Source organism: Rhinolophus hipposideros (genome assembly GCF_964194185.1).
Source record: "Rhinolophus hipposideros genome assembly, chromosome: 21".
NCBI lineage: Eukaryota > Metazoa > Chordata > Mammalia > Chiroptera > Rhinolophidae > Rhinolophus > Rhinolophus hipposideros.
This window is the reverse complement of record NC_138067.1, coordinates 6,539,810-6,562,650: the sequence shown is the minus strand read 5'-3', so window position 1 is coordinate 6,562,650 and position 22,841 is coordinate 6,539,810. Positions and strand designations below refer to the sequence as shown.

General features: G+C 39.4%; 1 protein-coding gene across 4 annotated transcripts in view; it reads left to right on the top strand.

Moving 5' to 3' along the window:
• TOX3 (TOX high mobility group box family member 3) overlaps positions 1-20,098 on the top strand; it is a 101,970-nt gene extending 81,872 nt beyond the window's left edge. Inside the window, exons 4-8 of one of the 4 annotated variants that reach the window (XM_081030970.1) lie at positions 8,036-8,305; positions 12,317-12,544; positions 14,378-14,458; positions 17,963-18,625; positions 18,894-20,098. In XM_081030970.1, coding sequence (XP_080887096.1) covers positions 8,036-8,305; positions 12,317-12,544; positions 14,378-14,458; positions 17,963-18,625; positions 18,894-18,947 — 1,296 coding nt within the window. In that variant the 3' untranslated portion in view covers positions 18,948-20,098. Of the gene's footprint in view, positions 1-8,035; positions 8,306-12,316; positions 12,545-14,377; positions 14,459-17,962 lie in introns of all 4 variants that reach the window. The other 3 variants (XM_081030969.1, XM_081030972.1, XM_081030971.1) reach the window with 3 other exon arrangements.
• The last annotated feature ends 2,743 nt before the right edge of the window (positions 20,099-22,841 follow it).

The following is a 22,841-nucleotide window of genomic DNA, read 5'->3' as shown; positions in this document are numbered from 1 at the left end:
TATTCTTTATTCGTGGCCTGTAAACACCTACTGACCCTGATCCTATAAGTGTTGTCTTTCAGGTTGTTAACTTTAGGGTCATCTATTAAAGTAGAGGTGTGTTCCAAACTTCTACTAAACCTGATTAGCTATTGTGAAGTGCCACCGACGCGTAATTACTTGCTTGATTTATTTATAGCATACAAGGCAAAGTGTTATTAGAAAATCATGCTGTGATTTTTTTCCCCCCCTGGATCTTGTTTTCAACATGTATATTCTGTAAGTAGTTACCTATTACACTAGTATTACCAGTAAGTACTTGCCAGTGGTTCTAGGACTGTAGAGACGCCATTTTACATCACTTAAATTCCCGAATAAAGCTGGCATGGTAACTCACACATTTCTTCAGAGGGATGAGCTTTATCTTAACATTGCCCCGTTCCCTCTTGTTCACAGCACTTGGTAGCCTTTGAAATGGTCTCTTTTGCTTGTTTAATGGTTTATCCTCTCCCCTAGCCTGTCTCTCTCTCGCCGGTCTGGAACAGTCTGGGGTGGAATACACTAGGCTTTCAATTAATATTTTATTTGTTAAGTATGTGAATAAATGAAAGGACAGTGAAAGGATATTTGTTATTAAGAGCATACTTTGACTACTAAATAAAAATGGAGGAGTGGGAGTTTAAAGTATAAACAGCAGTAAAAATGGAAGTCCTCTTTAAATTTTTAATTTAGGACTGAATAAAATAAGCATGGAGCTGACTTCTTGATAGAACAAAGGAGTTACAGGGTATATGAGTAAAATACCATTAAGTGTTTCATTATAAAGTCTTGAAAATTTTATTTTGTTAAGAAACTATTAATTAACTTTTGGGGAAAACTGTTTTTCACAAAACGTTCACATGTAGGTATGTTTGATTATACCCCTGAGAGTAGTTATTAAGTAAAAATTATCTATTTCGGTGCAGATATTTTGATGAAGTTAAAGTTTGTGGTATGTAGGTCTGTAATTATCATTGGTATGCATTTGGCATAACAACATTTGTTTCAAGGTCTATTGGGGTTTAGAATATAGTGGTTAGGCATAACTATTGATTGTTGTTAATTTGGAAATAAAATCTGAACATTGCTATTGAACATACTTAATAATTGAGCATAAAATTATTGGCCTGAATTTCATATTTGTAGTTCTCTGGTATTTATTAAATAAAGCAATTTTTATTACTGATAATTGTTTAATTACTCCATTTCTCAAGAAGTATCGATTAAAAAACAGCACAGTGGAAATGTACTTAGTCACACTCTTTACTACGTTTGGGTTAGTTGTTCCTTAATTAGATATAATCTTCTATTATGAAAACCTAACATTGGATTGTGATAGAGAATGTTTATTTGTAAAAGTAGGTGGAAGGTACATTAAACCCATTTGTATGTTAGATTTTTTTTTTTAATTTTATGATACAAATCAGCCCAGATGGAAGTAAGCGCTATTATAATGAGAAAAATAGGTAAGAGCGAAAGATAATGGGTGATATTTAAAATAATAAATCAATTTGAAAGCTTCTAGGCTAGTATTTGCAAAAGAAACACCACCACACCACGGTACAGAGGATGTGTAATTATGAACTTCTAAGTAGGCAGCTCAAAGATCAACGCCAGGGGTGGAAGAGAGAGGGGGCTCGTTCACCCTCCGAGAGGAGGCCATGGAGAAGCTGGCCTGAAAGAGTGAGTGAAACATACTTAAAATATATACAGGAGATTGAGTTTTCTTGGCTTAGGAAATAAGACCAAACTCTATCCATTCTCCTTCCCACCCCCCAAGGCCCCACTGTATCTATATAGAGTGTGGGCGTGGTCCTGTACTACAGCAATTCACACAGTAAGGGCATTTCTCACCTTTCAGTTCTTTTTCCATCTTGATTAAGTCAAGGAGGAAGTCTCAGTTTGGGCCTAAGAAGTCCTTCACACCTCTGTCTCTTTTGTACGTTTTAAATCAGAGCCTCAGGCAGGGCCTCACATGTACACGGCTCTAATGGTATTCTTTTTTTTCCCCTTGATATTTATTTGACCTCCATTGATCACGGGTGACCCCAGTTTTTCATTTATTCTGGTGATCTAAAGTTTTCTTTATTAATATAAAGCGATGCGGATCTTCACAGTACACTCAAATGATTAATGTTCAATAATAGCTTCAATGATAGTTTAAAGCAATTTAAGGCAATGAAGGACCACTACCAGAAATATCCATTCCTTGGTTTCCTGTTTTGTTTTTTTTTTTTAAAAAAAGACAAACAGGCTCTTTCACCAGGTAGAGACAGAAGCTGAACACTCCTCCCACCAAGACGTCCACAAGCTATTCCGCTTTGGTGATGGGTACATGCTGGCAAAGAGAAGGCATGGCGCTTCCCTTTAGAAGTCCATCCTTCCCATTCCGTGCCCTTCCCTGATTGTAAAAACTAATCCTTGGGTACTCTTAAAAAAACACAGGTTGAGATGTTGGGCTATATTATATTTGTATTTGTATTTATTTCTCATTAATCAGATTGTCCACAATTGATTTAGATGGGTTTCCTGTGAGGTATGATCAGTTAATATTTATTGTAATGAATAACCCCACTAGATATATACCAAGCCTTTCAACTCTTGATGGCAGGCATCCTACACTGACCAAAATCCAGACTTCCGAGAACGAACTACTACGTGTCGCTTTCTGATGGTTATTTGCCTCTCTGGCGTCATAGGCAGCCTTGCTCTTCCCGACCCAGTAACACTGGATCTGCTTTCCTGGTCCATAATGTCCTTATGCCCTGGGCCTTTGCGCATGTTCTTTTGCTCTGCCTGGGATGCTATTTCCTCTTTTCTGGCTTTGTTAGCTTCTACTCCCCTTTACACCTCAGCTCAGTAGAAAGCATCTAGTGATTTCCTTCCTACGCATGATCTGGCCCACTCCCATCTCTGCAATCCCGTTACATTTCATTCCTCACCTTGCGTACCCACTCTCATCTGTATTAACCTCCTCTCCGTTTCTCAAGCATGCCAAGCTCCCTCCCTCCCCAAACTTTGCACATGCTGTTCCCTCTGCCTGGGACATACTTTCCCCTTGTTGGGTGGTTGGTTCTTCCTCATTCTTTAGATATCAGCTCAAATGTCATCTCTGAGAGAGCTTTACTACCGACCCAATCAAAGGTAGTCACGCTCCCACAAAACTGTTTGTGTTTTTTTTTGTATAACCTATTTATTTTCTTCACAGTACTTATCACAATTTGAATTTTGTTTATATACACGTTTTCTATTTATGCAGACAGGACACAGACTTTAGATCCTCCCCTCCCCCAAGATGATTTCCATTATATTTGTCTAATAAAGTAGTTCTCAAACGAGGGACATTTTGCCCCCCAGGAGACCCTTGTCAGTGTCTGGATTCCATGTGGTTGTGACAACCTGGTGGGGGTAGGGAGGCTCCTGGCATCTACTGGGTAGAAGCCAGAGGTGCTGCTAAGCATTTGCAGCACCCAGGATGGCCCCACCCCAACAAAGAATTATTCATACCAAGTTGTCAATACCATCAAGGTTGAGAAACTCTTACCTAATATTATCAATTAGAGGACAGAGTGAGGCCAAGAAGAGAGAATGAGTTTCTCTCACATGATGAACAATGTAGAAAGGGATACAAATAAACCCTACGTATAAAATGGAATTTTACCAAAAAAAGTACCAGCGTTCAACTCACTGTTGGATATGATGGTGACAACGTCTTATAACCCACTAGTTGCTTTGCCTTTCAGTGATCACTGATGAATTTTTCAAGACTTTAATAACTGAGAGGGAATGATTTATAAAAAGGCATTACATTTCTTAGGTTATATCCCAAGAATGAATAAGAAATGTGTATCTGTGGTTATACATTTCCTTATCATGTCATTACTACTAGGAAAAATTGAGGTATTTTGAAGGAGGGTGTATGAATTATTCTTACCTATACTTTGTAAATTTATTTTACTATGTGTAAATCTACACATAGTAAATTTATTAATCCAGTCTAAATTATGTTTAATGTTTAAAAGAATGACAAAGTGATTTTCTAATTTCAAAGATATGAGCATTGGTATATTGGCTGCTCTGGCCTGGCACATAGTAGGTTCTCAATAAATATCTTTAAACTGAGCTGATATCTTTCTCTTTTTATGTGGGAATCCTAAGATCAAAGGAAGTATCTTTTAAGGGTTACTTTTTTTTTCTTTTCTGGAAAATGACTGGAGTCTTTAAGGATCGCCAAGTTTCCCAGGGCTATTGTTAATAATTGGTGGCCCTAAAGGAACTTGAATCTCGGAAGAGATGTTTTCACCATTAATCTTCTTATGCTGTAATCCTTACACATAGGAAGTTATTCTCAGATAACTGTGGACCATGGTAAATACTAGCACATTTTGATGCATCGATTATGTAGTTCAACAGTTACTTGAAAATATTTTAGAGTCCCTTGGTATATTGTCCTGTGGGAGAGAAGAAAGATAGGGCCAGCATTTTTTTGGATTTGAAAACTATGTGGATGACTCTTAAGTTTTAGCAAGACTTTGGCCCCACCACCGGTACTTTTCATGGGTAGTTTTCCCTCTGTCCCCACTGCAGAAGATCCCTATTTTCTTTCTGTCTTTTCTTTCTTTCCTTCCTTCCTTCCTTCCGTCCTCCCTTCCTTCCTTTCTTTTTAAAGTGAAATGTTAATGATGAATCTCAATTTATAAAACAGGTGAAAATGGAGTTGCATTTGTTAAAGGGAAGTAAGTGGTGGCAGTGGAGAGCCCAGAGACGCCTTCATCTCTCTCCGTGAATATGAGCCCGGCCACTGAGCCCCTAGGGCTCCCTCCTGCACCGTTTTCCCACTGATATCACTAGCTATGTGGCCCCTGAGGATCACTCCCCTAAGAATGGGTGTAATAGCATCTAATTCTGGAAGCTATTTAGAAGATTGACTTAGAAAATCTATCTTAAGCTTAGCACCAATCCTGGCACATACCATGTTTCCCCGAAAATAAGACCGGGTCTTATATTAATTTTTGCTCCAAAAGACGCACTAGGGTTTATGTTCAGGGGATGTCATCCTTAAAAATCATGCTAGGGCTTATTTTCCAGTTAGGTCTTATTTTCGGGGAAGCACAGTAGTAACATACCGTAAATGTTCCTTTTTAGTACAGTGAACCCTGGCTGTTTGTCAACAGGAACTCACAAGCAACCAGGTCCATAATACAGGCATCAATTGCAGGTGAAATTCAGGAAGAGCTGGTGAAGCCAAGAAAACTAAGTTCTTGGCTTCTTGTTTGACCGTGAGATCCATCTGAAATGCCCTGGGTGTGGGATGAGTCAACCCAGTATCTATACGTGCTGATCTTCCTTAGAGTTAAAGAACAAAATAACTTAATGAGAAAGCTGTGTAAATCATATTTTACGGCCATGCCAGTTAACTAATTTATCATTATGCAGTCAGAATTAAAACACTTCATTTAAATGTAATCTGGAAGTTGCTTGCAGATATTTTAAAATCTTTAGATCTAAATACATCTGAAAGGACTTTTAGAAAGCGTTCTGACAGGCATATAGTATATATAAGAATAAGATAGCTTAATTCCCAGTAATTGGGGGATGGAAGTGATGAAAGTAAGCAATGGTGGAACTTTAAAAAAACGTGGAAGAGTGGACAGACAGCTCACCTTTTTTAAGAGAAATAGCTAGATGTGTAGTAGAATGCTAATAAAAAATAATCATGTAAAATCCACTTTTGTGATACAAGTATGCGAGAGACGCCTGACAATAGAATGTAATATTTTAAGAACAGTGGAAGAGATTGTTGTCAGAAAGACAAAGAAGAGTGGGATTGTTCTGATAACACATTTCTCCAGGATTCCACAGGCAAATGGATAAACTCAGAAATTATTAAGAAATGGAAAATTTATATATTTAGTATTCAATTTTAGCAACTATGGACTGTTTTAACTACTTGTATATCCTTTTTGTTTTTCCTGACTGAAGTGTTTTAGTTTATTTATTTTATTTTTTTGTGGTTTTGTACATGGAAAAAGTTAAGATGCTCCCCTCCTTACTCCTTCAATCTTACCCCTTATAATATAACCGTTGTTAAGAGTTTGAATGTACACTTTCCTCTTTAAACAAAAAGAGGCTGTACTCTATAATTATTTTGCAACTTGCTTTTTCACTTACTATGTCTTGCATATGACTCTAATCAGTGGTTCTCAACCGAGAGCAATTTTGCCCCCTTTGGGGCACTGTCTGGAGACATTTTTGATTGTCATGACTGGTGGAGAGAGGGAGGTTGCTACTGGCATCAGGAAGGTGGGGGCCAGGGTTGCTATAAACAACCTACAATGCAAAGAACCTCCCCCACAAGACTTGTCTGGTCCAAAATGTTGATAGACCCAAAGATTGAGAAACCCTGCTCTAGGTCAATACACATAAATCTAATTCGTTATTTGAAAAAGCTTCATAATACTTTGTAGGGTGGTAGATCGTAATTTATTTAACTAGTTTCCTTTTGCTAGCTATGGCTTCTTATTTAGTGGCATTTATATACTTACTATTATGAAACCAAATGTTCCAATTTAGTTATTTATAATTCGTATCTTTAAAGAGCAAAAAGAAGACTTATCAGAAAGACTCAAATGTGGAACAGTTAAGAATTCATAGGCTTGTGTATAAAATTAGATTCTGGGTCACTGTGAGTCAAGAGAATTTGGTTTCAATAAAATCACAGACTCACTTTAAATGACAAGTCTTAAAGTAAGTCGTTTGAAAAGCATGTCTTCATTTTTATTTTTTTATTTTTGGAATTAGAAAAAAAGAAGCAACAAATCTGAAGCCTTTCATATGACTGCCAAAGACAGAAGGCTACTTTTGAAGTGGCTGCAGTAACTTTCAGAGAAGCTAATTCTGATTATCTGTACCTCGTCTTTATACATATTTTTTAAAAATCCATTAGTACATTAAATCATGGTGGGTTGAACAAAAGAAAACACAGCAGGTTTAAGATGAAAAAAGGGATATCCAATCCTAAAGACATTGAATGACTTCCAGATGCCGCCATTGACATTGTAATTCAGAATGGGAATGACTAAATGGTTAACCACAGCGGGGGTTTGCAGAAAAGGTGCCCTGAAGCAAACAGATGTTTGCTCAGTGCTTGCCCAGCCCATCCTCTCTGCTTAGGTCATAATGCATTCCTGGAAGGATAAAATAGAGAACTGGTTCTCCTCCTCTAAGAGCTGGGTGAAGGGTAATGGAACTAGAACTGTTTGTGTGAGGAGAAAGGCAAACCAACTGGGGAGCCTGAAAGGGTTGGACCTCTGCTTTAATGCTTTCCTTCTCATCAGTGTCCTGAGTAAGAAGCAAGAGTTGGAAGTTTATCTTTCCTTTGCCAATAAGCTTATTATTTTAAAGTCATATGACCGTTCACTGACATACAGCAGTGACAGTTCTATCCTGAAATAGACCGACTAGGCTGGATAATTTGGGCCTTGTGCTTTTGACCTCTCAACTTGTGATCATGAGTCCTTATAGTTAATAAATTAATAAAGACCATCATCCTGGGATAGGTCAGACCTATCAAAATTGCAACAGATCAAACCCATCTAAGGAGCTGCTCACATTAGAATTTCATTGATTTCTTAAAAATTGCAGTATACTTGGCATATGGCATTATATTAGCTTCAGGTGTACAACATAATGATTTGATATTTGTATATATTGTGAAATGATCACCATAATAAGTCTAGTTAACATCAGTCCCCATACATAGTTTTAAAGAAATTGCTTTTTCTGTGATGAAGACTTTGAAGATCTACTCTCTCAGCTACTTTCAAATATACTCTGCCGTATTATTAACTGTAGCCAGCATGCCTGTACATTACATCCCCGTGACATGTTTATTTATAACTGCAAGTTGGTACCTTTTGACCCCCTTCACTCATTTCGCCCACCCCATAGTCCTCATAAGTCCATTGATATTTGGGAAAATTAAAAGAGTTTCCCCCCCTCCCTGTTGCCTTTTTAGGATCAGAGCCACGCACAAGTGTCGCAGTACCGGCAGGACCCGTCCTTGATCATGAGGTCCATTGTCCACATGACCGATGCTGCTCGCTCCGGGGTCATGCCTCCTGCCCAGCTCACCACCATCAACCAGTCTCAGCTCAGTGCCCAACTGGGGCTGAATTTGGGAGGTGCCAGCCTGCCCCATACTTCTCCTTCACCTCCAGCGAGCAAATCGGCGACCCCCTCCCCTTCTAGCTCCATCAATGAAGAAGATGCTGATGAATCCAGCAGAGTAAGTTCACCATCCCGAGAATGCGGGGTCACCCCCTGCTCATGTTTTTGAACTTCATTTATGGCATTACCTTTTTGGTAATCTCTTCTCCTTTTTGGAGTCGCATTTAAATTTACGATGGTTTAGTTGTTTTCTTCACTCTTTTTACTTATTTATTCTCTGCGTAATGTGTACTCAACTGGAAATTCTCCGACGAGTTGTAAGGCACTGAGTAAGTCCTTTAACTCTTGTATATGCCTCGTTTTCCTCATCTGTGAAAGGGAAGGCTTGCAGTTGACTTTCCAGGATTCCTAAACTGCTCTGGTTCAAAGTTAATGTCCACGTGGGTGAGTGTCATCCAGTGACTTGGCTGAACTGTGGCCACTTTGACAGCCTCGCACCTTGGATGATATTTTGTCACTTCCTAAGTTCTCATCGTTTCATGCCTTCGCTTTTGTCTTGGGAAATGTATATTATTTAAATGCACGTAGTTTGAAATAAAAACTTAGTTGCAGGCATGATTTTTCTGCATGCCAAGAAAAGCGTTCTGTTCATTAAAGTTCTTTACTCTGGGTACATAATTACTCATTCCTTATTTGTTAATTATGTGTTGTACCCCTATTCTGTGCTTGGCATTTTCCTTGGTTCTGGTGATACAAGGATTTATAAGAGAATTACTACCCATGGGGCTCCCCACTGGGAATGAATAGCAATGTTGAAAACTTAGAGGCAGATGTGATTAGTGGTGTAATTGATGTATCTGCTCTGCTGAGGTTGTAATCGATTCTGTTTGGGAGAGTGATCTGAGGAAGACTATTGGGAAGGTGATATTTGAATTCGGTCTAAGAGGGTACATAAAAGTTTCTGAGGCATTCTGGTACAGGGAGCGATGGAACTGCATGTCAATTTATGGATATCATGAATAGTTTGATATGGGGAAGGAAAGGAACAAGAGTTGAAGAAAGAAACGGCTGAAATGTGATTTCTCCTGTTGGTAGTTGATAGCTGATTATTTGCATAGAGGGATGGCGTAAGCAAATCTGTTCTTTGGATAGAGAACCTTGGCTATACAGAGAATGCATTACAAAGGGAGAGACTGGAGAAAAGGAAGGCAATTAGAAGACTTTTTTTTTTTTTTTTAAATGAAGTGTTTCCCTTTAGCAAAGAAATGGACAGGAGGTACCAGATTAGTGAGACATTTAAGAAGGAGAATCATTAAGGTTTGGTGATCCACTGGAATTTGAAAGTAGAAGATAAATTGGGTTTTAGTTTGAGAGTCAGTATGGAAATCAGTACCTGAGAGGCAACCCAGGAAGAGAGGAGTGTTGTGTTTCCCCAGGAGGACGATAAGAGTTTGGCATGGTATGGGTTGGATTTGAAGTGCTTATTCTTGAGTCTAAACTCAGTTCATCGGAGGTGAAACTATAGACTTGGGACCATCGCACTTAGACATGAAGGCAGAGAAGTAGTCAGGATTTCTCAGAGTGTGCAAGGAGCAAGTAAAGCCCAGAACCCTGAGCATCATTTATTTTTAAGTAGCAAATGGAAGAAGAGGAGCTAGAGAAGACTGAGAGGAGCCAGGGTGGTTAGAACCATGTTGTAGGGATTTCAAGGACAGTTTGGGCTGTGGCATCATGGTAGCACCCCCTGGGCGAAGGCACTAACAATCTCACAAGGAGTTCCATGAGGTGAAGTGAGAAATAATGACTAAAGAAACTCAAGGGATATGAATAAGGTGCAGCTAAGTTATAGATGGTCATTACGCAATTCAGAGGGACACTTTCCGTTTCAGTCACATTCCCACTGATCTGAATACTTACCTCTGTGCCAATCTGAAAGTTGGCACTTCTACACAGAAGCTTGTCTGCAATTCCTGAGCCTGCTCCATGTTGAGCGAGGGTGTAGGTTTTATGTAAAGACAAGGAATTCAATTTGTTATCTTTTAAGCAACTTAGCTGAGAAAGGAAGGTTCACTTTATCGTTGATCAGGTCTCTTTTGGGAAAAGCAATTTCTCCACCTTTCCCAACCCTTTTGAGTCAACGACACAAAAGTTTCTTTAGGAGAATTAATTCTAAGCTTTTGTTTAAACTGAGGTCATCTTCATTTCGGGTTTGTTCTTAAAAGGTAATGATGATTAGGGCAAGTCAGGTTTATCCAAGAAAGATGCCAAAGGTTGTCAACATTGGAATGTTTTTTTCTGTTTTGCTGTTTTGTTTTTTTACAGAGAATGAAATTGAACTCCTCTCATTTGGAAAAAAGCTACCCTGAAATTACTTTCATGTTGTCATTGATCAGATTATTGTTGCTGGTGCAAACAGTACCAAATTTTCTTCTTCCATGAAAAGAATATAGGTGTTTGTCTTAATTAGAAGAACCCTTGTGTGTGTGTGTGTGTGTGTGTTCGTTCTCCCTTGTGGTTTAATATTTTTTCATTAAAGAAAAGATTGACTCCAGTTGAAGCTCTAACTGAAAGGCATCCGACTCTCTTGCAAGTTCAAATTCATTAATTAGTATGAAACAAGCCTCACTTCTGCTGAGAATTTAGAAAAAAAGACTATGCGGTCTATAAAATTAAATTAATTGTGTGAGTTAGGAAAAGTGGCGTTTTGGAGGAAAGGTGGCATATGGCCTAACACCCTCTGAAGTATGTAAACTATTCGTATAAAGTATGGACCTTGTTATCACTCATATCATACAAAAAATAAGTCCACTTCGAAGTAGACTAGTGTTTTCCCAACACCTTGTGGGTTCTGAGCTCTCAAAGACAAGTTACTCACCCATTTCCTCCCTAGGAATTTTAGTAATTGGATTAAGTTCCAAATGACCCTCATTCAGAAAGTAATGATACTCTTAGAAAATTTGAATTAGGATTTAAGACTCAAAGCCATTAAAAGCCAATCTGTTAGTAACTCGAGTCTATCTCTGTGGATCTTGCTCAAGGCTGGCTTTTAAAACAGATTTTGTCAAACACTTCAACGTTCTTGGTGAAGTTAGCTGCAAAATTATCTTCAATGTAGTCATATTATAACCTAGGGGGGGTGAAACAAGGTTGATAAATCATCTCCCCTGCTTCTCTGATAAGTATGTTATGTGATCATTGAAATCAGATGATGGTAGAACGTGAGCCTGGTGCTCCGTTGTACATATGGTGGGAGAACGGTCCTCATATCGTTTCTGTGGTGGTGATCTCGCCGAGCACATATTCTGAACATGAGTGAGCGTCTCTCTGGTAGTATTCTTCTGGGTAGGCTTACTTACCATATATAAGTGTCTTGTTTACAGCCTTGGTGAGCTTAAATATCAACCATTGCTCCGTTACAGGTTTTCAGTTTTGTGAAGGGTATCAACGTCCTTTTTATCTCCAGTTAAAGGAATTTTGCCATTTTTACATTTCTTGTTCTAGTCTGTAGAACGTTATTATTTAGAAAATGAAGCTTGCACCCTTGTTGTTTAAGCGTAGGGGTTGTCAGTCATTTCCATTTGAGTTTGTGGAGACCCATTAGCAAAGTCATATTCTAGTCAAATAAAAGATCAGCCTCGAAAAATCAGTTTGGGCCAATCATACATTGGGCATGTGACTGTGGCAGGGGACCTCATTTAAAATATCTGAATGTGATCAACCTCCTGAATATTATTTAAGTTTATTTCTAAAACCTCTGAAGATGTAAAATGTTTTGTTTATGTGTATATGTGTAGCCTAGCATACACACACACACACACACACACACATACACACACACACAGCATTGCTGGTACAGTGGTCTGCTTTTCATTACTCATAATTGCTACTTAGAGCATATGTTGTGAATGTATTGAAGACACTTCTGAGTCTCATTAATCAATGTTCTAAATGCTGATCTCTGCTGTCCAGTTAACTCTAAGCAAATCCACCCCTCCCCCACTTTGGGTGGTGATTCATCTGTTGATGAAGCTTCACAAAACCTTAGCAGAACAATTGCGAACCTGAGTCAGTCTTACTGCATTCTCTGCAAATACATTCCAGGCAGTGAATTTTTCTTCGTACTTTGCAGGCCATTGGAGAGAAAAGAGCTGCTCCAGATTCTGGCAAGAAGCCCAAGACTCCAAAGAAAAAGAAAAAGAAAGATCCCAACGAGCCCCAGAAGCCAGTGTCAGCATATGCCCTATTTTTCAGAGACACACAGGCTGCAATTAAAGGTCAAAATCCCAATGCAACCTTTGGAGAGGTCTCAAAAATTGTAGCATCTATGTGGGACAGCCTTGGAGAAGAACAAAAGCAGGTAAGGCAACGATCCATCATGGACACATATTAAAAAGTTATCAGTGTTCCTAACACCTTTTCTGAGTGAATACATTCACTTAATATGACCACCTCTCACGAAAGCCTTTGTAAGCTATGGAATTAGAAAGCACAAATATATAAACTCAAACCACTCTCTGGTTATATGGTTTTTCAGTCGCCTTAAGGGTCCACAACCCATTCAGAGGAGAGTTGGAAGAAATCCAGGCAGTATCCTGCAAGCATAAACTTTTCATGATCATCTTTACTTTTTAAGTAGTGTGGAATTCTTTCCCCTTTTGTTCAAAAAAGGCACTGCAAAGCGATTAGGTCCATCCTGCTTGCCTTTTCTTTGATCATCTTTCTGAACTCTTGTGCTATCCTAGTGGGTTTCCAAACTTTGAAGCCGCCTCTGCGTGTCTCATTATTGTCACCGGGCATTTGAAATTTTATTCCATGTTCATTTGAAAGCTTGGCAGTGTGAGAGGTATTGAGAGATGAGCCATGCTAGTGAGAGATACTTGCTTAGGGCCTGGTCTCCTCTCCTTCCCCATGTGACTCCATACAGTGCAGAAAAAATGGCTTCCTTGGGGGTCAGTCCTCCCCTCGCTCCTTGAATGAAACTCCAATGACCATTAATAGGAGTTAACTTTACGTATACTCAGAAGAATAGGCCCATATGAGTAATAACAGAATAACTGTTTCACGATTGAAGAGAAGAAAAGCCTTGAATTTTTTTTTTTTTTAACAAACCAAAAACTCATTTTTACTACCATGTTTCCCCCAAAATAAGACCTAGCTGGACAATCAGCTCTAATGTGTCTTTGGAGCAAAAATTAATATAAGACTTGGTATTATATTATATTATATTATATTATATTATATTATATTATATTATATTATATTATATTATATTATATATGTTATATCCAGTCTTATATTACAATAAAATAAGACTGGGTCTTGTATGAATCTTTGCTCCAAAAGGTGCAGTAGAGCTGATTGCCTGACTGGGTCTTATTTTTGGGGAAACGCGGTAGCAGCTATTGTTGGGATGGTGCAATGACAGAATTTGCTTGTTTGATTGCAGTGAGCGAGTTGCCGTATGTAGAGACTGATTTTCTTATCCCAGAGATGGAATCCTAAGGGGCACACTAAGTGCTGTATCTAACTTTTAAACTCTGGAGAGAACGATAACTGTGCTCGGTCTAACACCCAGCCATCAGACCACTGTTAGAAAAAGAAGCCAACATCATGTTTAATATACTGGGAAGTATTTATGTAACTCATTGGTCTCGCTAACAGAAATCTCCCATCTTTTACTGTTTCTGACTTTTTGCTTCTCTGAAAGAAAACCAAGGTCGAAAGGCCTCCATCTTTTCTGTCTTCACACACGACCAATTGGTGGTGGTGGTTTAATTCTCTGATTGGGTACAGTTTAGAAATGTGTGTCAGGGAAAGAAGACATTGATGGAGAAAAACTCATTACTTTCCATAATTGAAACCATTTGCAGCAAATTTTATTCTTTTTGCTACCTTGTTTACTGCCTTAGCATGAGGCCCTCAGCTGTGACTCTCAAGAAACCTATGCTAGGACCTCAAATCTTTCTCTCATTTGCAATAGTAAACGTGAAAATTGTGCTCCAGTGGAGGTGGCTGGGTTTCGTTGTTTTGTTTTGGGGTGTGTGTGTGTGTGTATGTGTTTCATTTAAAAATCAAAGCCTCGGAGCCGTATGTTTTATGTGAGTTACGTTGTGACCTAAATTGTGCAACAGTTATTTTATGGCTCAGAATTTGTATGCTAAAGGTGGTGTTGATTGTGGTCTCTTAATAGGTGTATAAAAGGAAAACAGAAGCTGCCAAGAAGGAGTACCTGAAAGCCCTGGCTGCGTACAGGGCCAGCCTTGTTTCTAAGGTAAACCCGGGTCGGGGCAGAAGTGTCGCTGAGAGTCACCATGTTGAAAACAGCCCCGCAGCACTGAACCCATAAATGCAACGCCCCTTAGAATTGACCAAACAAGCACCTTGAACAACTCATACATTGATTGGTTTCCATCCGAGATTTCTGGCATGATGGCGTGAGAAATGTGTTCATTTAAGCTGCGAAATCAAAATGGTTTCCAAAAGATTCACTGATCTCTAGAGATGGTGTGTTGAAGCTATCTGGGCAAATTTTAAATAGCCTCTTAGTCTTTCTTTTCATCAGGGCCTGAGATGTGTGTTCATTCCTCTGTGTAAACTGAGGGCATGTTTGTCAGGCATTTTTGGATGTCCTGCGATAAATTCTCCCACATTTACATTATTGCAATAGGGGATGTTGCATTTTTGACCAAACGGTTCCACATCATATAAATAAATAAACTTCATGATTATTTAAAATAAAATTATGCTCCAATACTGAAGAAAAAAGACATGTATATGTATTATACATAGAGTATACAGCGGACCCTGATGTGTTATAAAATACACCAGCATCCCAAAGCAAATGTCACTGTAGATTATTATTACCTTGATCCAAAGGAGCCTGAGCCATTACATTGTATTATTTTAACGTTTAATTAACTTTGTCTTTAGCTTTCCAATGATTTAGAGGGGCTTTGGGGAGGGTAGTTTGAACTAATGGTTTTCTCTTGATGTATTTCCTCTGGCAAGCAGAGATTCCGTTCCACTGTCATTGCTGTTGCCTGAAGTACCACAAAGAGCCCCCAGGATTGGTCGCTGTTGCTGGCAAAGCCATTTTAAATGGGTTTACCCCTTTTTCTTTTCTTCCCCTGCGTTGTTTCTTCTTTACATTAAGATTTACCATGGGCAGCTGCTCAGAATCAGATCAAGAGAGGTCCTCCTGGTTTTGACAGTTCGTAGGACACTTTCCACTGCGTGAAAAAGAGAAAACATCAGGTCAATAGAAAAACCTCTTTTTGAGACTCTGCAAGGCAGACACTGAAAGATACTCTCCTGATTCTGGCTTCAAATTTGTCACTGTCACAAAACAACTGAATGTGTGGACTACAGATATTAAGAATTGAGGTGTAGTTGATAGCTAATTAAATAGAGTGATGCGAATACAGGAACAATGTGCCTGTACTTCCTAAGTGGATCATTGATTCATTTATTTACCCAGAAGCAGGTGGAGGTGGTCTTTGTGCATTCGACACGAATAACTGACCATCCGTGGATTTAAGCCAAGAGCCGGTAACTCAGAAGGCACTAAGGAAACAGCCCCCATGCCTGGGCTCAGCAAGCCTATGACCGACTTGGAAGAGAAAACTTGAAAGTTATACATTGCAGCCTAAAGACAGGATTCAGAAATATTTCTGGATGGAATGCAGTGACTCCAAAACATCAACAGAATGGGATGTTCAAAGAATAAATCTAAAATAGTGTTTGTTTCTTTATTGCATTTTCTTTGAGTCAGCGCAGTTTGAGGGTATCCTAAATTTCTACTCAGAGCTCTGGCAGGCAATGAAAATAGCCCTGGAGCTAGAAGTTTAGAATAATTTCACCCTGAACCGGAAGTCTAAAAGAGCTGCTCCTACGGCGACCACACAAGAAGCTGCATCTAATTGTGCAGCGCACTGATTAGCCCACATCTGAAGAACTGGTTCTGTTTTGAGAGCCCACAGTTGAAAGAGGAATGGTAACCAACTGTTGCTTCCATGATAAGGAAGACTGAAAATTAAATCACGTTCCCATAATTGAAACAATGAGGGAAGTAAGGATTTGGGAAGCATGGGATGTCGGTCCTCCCTTATGAAGGCCGTCATAAGAGGGACGCCTAAGTTTCATCTCTGTGCCAGACTTCGTCCCGGGAGTGAGGCTGCAGGGAGCAGGATTACAGCCTCCACGGTAGAAATAACAAATGGGGTTACATCATAAGTGCGTATAACTCACACCTCTTATTCAGAGCTGAGGATTCAGTCTCTCGTGATGTGACTCTCCTGTCACTTTTAATCTTCACAGCCACCAAAACAATGACCAGAAGCTGAATCTTCAGTAGTAGCATGTGTTTAAACAGAAGCTGTCAGCTATGGCTTTTCCTACATGGAGTGACTCTCCATGTAAGGTCACTTCTCAGGTTCTTTCTAATAGTAGATTTTATAAATCTGAGTACTAAAAATCTAGAAATAAAATTTTCAAGAGAGCGGATATCAGCTTGATGCCCCTGTGTGCGCCCATTACCCCCCTCCTAAACTGCCTAGTTTTGTGAAAAATAAGAAAAAATAGTCTTTAAAAGGAATCATTCCAATCACCATTGTGTTAGTAAATATATATACTTGTGGAGGTCATTGTGTGTTTTTAGTGCAAAATGTAATAGGAAGTTTTTCTCCATGTTGTTTATCTTATAATAGGTTATTCAGTCAAATGAGTGTTGGAATTCTCCACTTATCTATGACGGCTTTGATAAATTCTGGGAATCTTTGAAAATATTTAGTAAACTATCTCTAAGGAATTCAGTTATGTGTTTCTTATATTCAAGTGAGCACTGTTATAACTAATCACCCAAATACAGGGCTTTGAAGTTTTCTAGTAGTAGCAGTAGCTTTTGGTAGTAGGACTTCATGAATAAAATGAGCTAACATCTATTAAGGCTTCCCATGGGCCAGGCACTGTTCTGAATGCCTCACACAAATGAGTTAATTTAATACTCACACACTCTACACAGGTAAATACTATAAAAACCCTATTTTATAGATAAGGAAACAGGAACAAGCGAGTGAATGAACGTGCCCAAAGTCACAAAGTCAAGTCACAGAGGTAGATTTGAACTCAGGCAGTCTGTTCTCTATTGTTGATACTTGGGGGTGAGGTTAGTTTAGACTTAAATGCTGAAAAATCGTTGCTTTACTATGTGTATTGGTTATCTTGCTACAGTAGTGCTGGGTAACAATCAGCTACCAAGCCCAGTGACTTAAAATAAATAAATAAGGATTTATCTCAGAGAGTGCCCATGAGCTGGCTGGTACTCCACATCTCGGCCCAGTGGGGCAGCATCAATAGTTCTGCTCATCCGTCAGTCTGGAGATGGGGGGTAGGGGCATGGGGCTGGATTCATTCACATATGTGGTAGTGAGCTGGCTCTTGAGTGGAGTACCTGGGCCACATGTCTGTCATCACACATGTGGCAGTGGTAAGTTGAGAGACAGAAAGGGGGAAAGTGGGGTGCAAGACCTCTTGAGACCTCACTTTCACTGTATTCTATTGACCAGAGCAACGGCACAAGGCCAGCCCAGATTCCAGAGATGGGGAATTTGATTCGGCTCTGGGAAGAACGAAGATGTCACATGACAAAGGGCTTGTGTCCAGGGAAGCATGAACAGCTGGGGCCATTTTCATAAGCAATTTACGATACTTAAAAATACTTAAGTATTTTAAATCCATGTATATTTTAATATTCTGGACTCTTCTCTCCCTAATTCAGGCTGCTGCAGAATCAGCAGAAGCCCAGACCATTCGTTCTGTTCAGCAGACCCTGGCGTCCACCAATCTGACATCCTCCCTCCTTCTCAACCCTCCTCTGTCTCAACACGGAACGGTGTCAGCCTCACCTCAGACTCTGCAACAGTCGCTCCCTCGGTCAATCGCTCCCAAGCCTTTAACAATGAGACTGCCCATGAACCAAATTGTCACGTCGGTCACCATCGCAGCCAACATGCCATCGAACATTGGGACTCCACTTATCAGCTCCATGGGCACGACCCTGGTCGGTGCACCGCCGTCCACCCAGGTGAGCCCTTCCGTGCAAAGCCAGCAGCAGCAGCTGCAGCAGCAGCAGATGCAGCAGATGCAGCTGCAGATGCAGCAGCAGCATTTTCAGCACCACATGCAGCAGCACCTGCAGCAGCAGCAGCAGCAGCTGCAGCAGCAAATCAGCCAGCAGCAGCTGCAGCAGCAGCTGCAGCAACAGCTCCAGCTGCAGCAGCTGCAGCACATGCAGCGTCCGTCTCAGCCTTCTCCTCGGCAGCACTCCCCCGTCACCCCACAGATGACGTCTCCCATCCCCGCCATCAGGAGCCCCCAGCCAGCATCTCAGCAGCACCAGTCGCAAATACAGCCTCAGACACAGACTCAAGTGTTGTCACAGGTCAGTATTTTCTGAAGATGCGCGTGGCAGACGGATTGGTGTGTATGGAGGCAAGTGGAGGGTCAGCCTTCTGGGGCTGAGACATGTGAGCTGGCGCTGGTAATGCAGACGTGTGTGACAGATCACATGGTCCTCTCGAGTGTCTATTAGATAGGCGATAAGAACTACCAAGTAGCCGAGCATCATCTTCTAGCTGACTCGAAACCACTTTGTTTTTAAACAAGAAAAGCTGTGCTCTTTTATGTGATGCCTTTTTTTATTTATTCAGGCTATACCTACAATATGTGAATCAAACTGTTTCATGAATCCTGGGACATACTGATGACTATAAACTGGCCTCTCTTGAGTCATAGAAAATGGCCTTATTTCTCCAGAAGTGACTAAACCGCACTTCGATCCTGTTTGAACTTCCGAAACCCTAAACATAAAAAGCACAGTTGTAACTACCTGAAATATGAAGATCCAGTTTCATACAAACATTTGTATGACATGAATAGTTGATGGCATTTTTTTGTCATGAAAAAAAAATAATGTTAATCACAGACTTTTGCCAAAGGTCTTATTTTTTTTTCTCCCCAAAATCTCTCCAGAAAAAAAAAAAAAAAAAAAGCAAGTGATTAGATTCAATTATTGACTCATTTCCACTTTTTACCCATGGCTTCTCCAAATCGAACCACCGTATCTGTCGTAACAATATCTATGACCACTGTTAGCCCGTTATATTCATTCCAATTAGAAGAAAAGAATGTGAATATTATATTCTGTGTTTTGAGTGACAAGTTTCGAAAAATAAAAACACTGTATTTTTAAAAGGGAAATGAACTTAAATGAAAACGGTTATTACGAAAGTTAAGATTTAAAAAAAGCAAGAGTTTTTATTATGATGTAATACTCGTAGAATATTTAAAAGGCGCACCACATCTGAATAATCAATGTAAATATTTTCTTTCAAAGTTGTAAGTTTTCATATCATGTGATGTAAAGTTTTCATAAACGAGGCTTTAACGTAAACACTGGTGACATGAACCATTCATTGCTACATTGCTTATTGTGTTTTTATGCTGTTTTATACTTTTTTATGAGTTATGATAGCAGCAATTAAGTTGTTTGTATTTTGCTTAACTAAAACAAAAATGCTTTTATCTTGCTATAGAATAAACACATTTCAGTACAAACTGTGGACTGTATTTTGATGCAACAACCAGGAAACTGTTCACTTTTCAAATAAAATGCTATGTCACATTTCACTTTTGGTTCCTTGAATACATATCAGGTGGGGAAATATGCCACATACCAACTTTCATTGGAGCCCAAGATTGTCTTCCATCTTCAGTGGGACATACGATATTCATAGTTGAGAATTTGGATGGCACGGCCCCAAACCAGGGCCCTTACAAAAAAACCAAAAAAAAACCCAGAGCTGTTGGAAATATTTTTATAATTAGCTTTTTGTTGAGATGCAAGTGACACGGTAAGTATAGAGGGAAAAGCAATTGTCTTCTCTTTGGGGCTAGGACTAGCTGGAGTTGTGTTCTTATTGCTGTTAAAACTGAGGGTGAATGCTAATTCTCAAGCCAAAATAATTATTTCAGTGCCCGTGTCTTCCCCCCTTTTCTTGCTCTTAGTGGCTGGTCTTTGAGGACAGTGTGACCACTATCCCCAGTTGTCTTGCATGATTAATTACAGCATCTGTCGTGTCAGAAGCTATAATGAAGAGGTCTTGATAAAAATTGCAAATTACCACTGGCAACAGTCTTAAACTGCTTATGATAAAATGAAAATTAAAAACAGCAAGTGTCAACCCTGACCAGAATCCTAATCTGGACAAAACGAGGGTGTGAATAGTAGCGTCCGTAATTACCATGTGTAAGACATTCAAAAACAATGGAATATGGATTCCTCAAAGTTGTATGGCAAAGAATATTTACTGTATGTTCTGGGCTATGAATAATGAATTCAGCTTTCAATATTTCATAATCCTCTCGTATTCTGTATTATGTACAAATATTGAACAGCAAGGGATTCTAATTATAAATTTATAGATTTCTTGCTGTAGAAAAATGTATGTCTAAATTGAAGCTTTTCATAAAATGCATTAGTTGACAGTTATCAGTGTTCAAACAGCCATTGAATGATGCCTAATCACATCTACAAGGGGCCGATTGTAGTCCACAAAGAAATGATCTGCTCGCATCAGACCCATCAGAATCAGAGCTGATGGTAAAAGATTTTCTGTGAATTGAAACTAACATCACATAACAATAAGAACCATTTTATATTCTGTTGTGAAACCTTTAGACAAATGTCTTCAAAATTAATTGCTAAACTACATGTGACAGTAATTGTGTATTAGTTCTGTAATTGTCATTTTGAAAACCCATGAAGTATTGCTTGGGAAAAAAATGTCACTAGTGATAAGGCTTAATTGCAAGTGAAGTCTGTTTTCAACTGTTTGCAGTTAGAAGCAGGTGTTGTAACATCTCTTAAATGATTTTATAAATCTTGCATTTTATCACATTTGATTAAATGCTGCTAAGCCACTGATGGTCAATTTCAAGAGAAAAAAATAGTTCAATTACTACAGTTTCAAAAATTAATCATCAGGCAAAACTATAAAATGTCAAAAGGCTTGAATCATGAAAAGAATTCCCCCAACCTTGGTGCCAAATTATTTTTTGCAGGATTCGCTAAAGAATATTAGGGATCGACTTGTATTTCATCTTATACGTGTGACTCTGGTTTCTATCGTGGAGATATAGTAAGTGCTTGGTGTACTTTTTTGTTACAGGTCAGAAATAAATCAGGATAATGAAAAATTCGTGAGAAATGTAGTATCTGATTAGTGGGCCGCCTCAATGGCCTAAATGCCTTCCCTCTTAAGTGGTCTACGGTCATAAAGAAAGCTCTCCGCACCCTCTACTGCCATCACACATACCTTTTCTTTCCCCCCGCCGTGTGCACATTATTTTATTACTCTGGCTAAATATGTTCTCTTAGTTTACATTAACCTGTACTGGCTTATGATGAAAGAACATAAGGAGTTTTCCTTTTTAGCTGACATGGGGTCCTTAGTTCCCGACACCAAGTACAAAAGCTTAAATGCCTTCGTGCAGCATAATTTCTGCAATATATTACCACCTGACAGAGGTTTGAAGGCTTTCGAGACAGATGGATTAATATCTCAAGTTTAAGTAGAAGTCCTCCGCTGTGTGCATTCAGTGGGCTTCGGACATCTGAATGGTCTCTCCCATTTCTCACTTCATGGAGCATTTTTCAGCACTGGACTTCAATCTAACCTTTCCTTCTCCCCCCACCTCCTTTGTTTGGCTTTTGTTTTGCAACAGCTGTTATTATCGTTTTTGGTCAGCTGTGATTGCTGGAGGCAAAATAGGACCAGATGGTGTTTTGCTATGCATGAATGGCGAGTTAGAGGAGTTGGGATTGAATAGGCCAAGTTTGAATGGTGTCTATGCACCACCTGCCTGCCTGGGCTGCGGTACACATATCACAGTGGCATGATCCGCCTCAGACCGACTGGAATCGGATGGGAAAGTGGGGAGCTGGGTGGATTTTCCCCATATTTATTGATCTTCCATGCACTAACCGAATAATGCAGTGTACAGTCAATTTGAGTTAATTGGATATGACACAGCTTGGGCATGTAATCTTTCACTCTCGAATTCTGGTTTGCTTTAAGGATTTCATTTCTCCCCAAAGTAGACACATACACACACACACACACACACACACACACACACACACACATATGCACACACAGAGTGAAAAATGGTCTAACTAATCTCAAATTTGAAAAGTGTCTAAAATAGTAGACTTAAGAGTCTGAGGTTGAGGTTTCAGGAAGGGGAGGGCATCTCAATGATATTTGTATCAGTTAATAATATAAGATAAAGAGAAACTAATTCTGATATGTGTAAAGAGCCCTCAGATTTGTAGGTTATCTATCAAAATTTGCACACTTGAAAGAAATGTGTCTAGCTAGGAACCCTGCAGAGATATACAACCAGATTAGAATTCTCTTAGAAAATATTTTTAATTGTATACATTTTTTTTTTCACCTCGTCCCCTCAAATATAGTTAGCCTTGCTGACGGTCTGAAGTAACCTTAAGGGTAAACACGTTCCCTGAATTTTAAAGTTGGTGACAGGATTTATTTAACCCATGTTGACTGATCCTACAGGTGTGTGGGAAGTGTGTG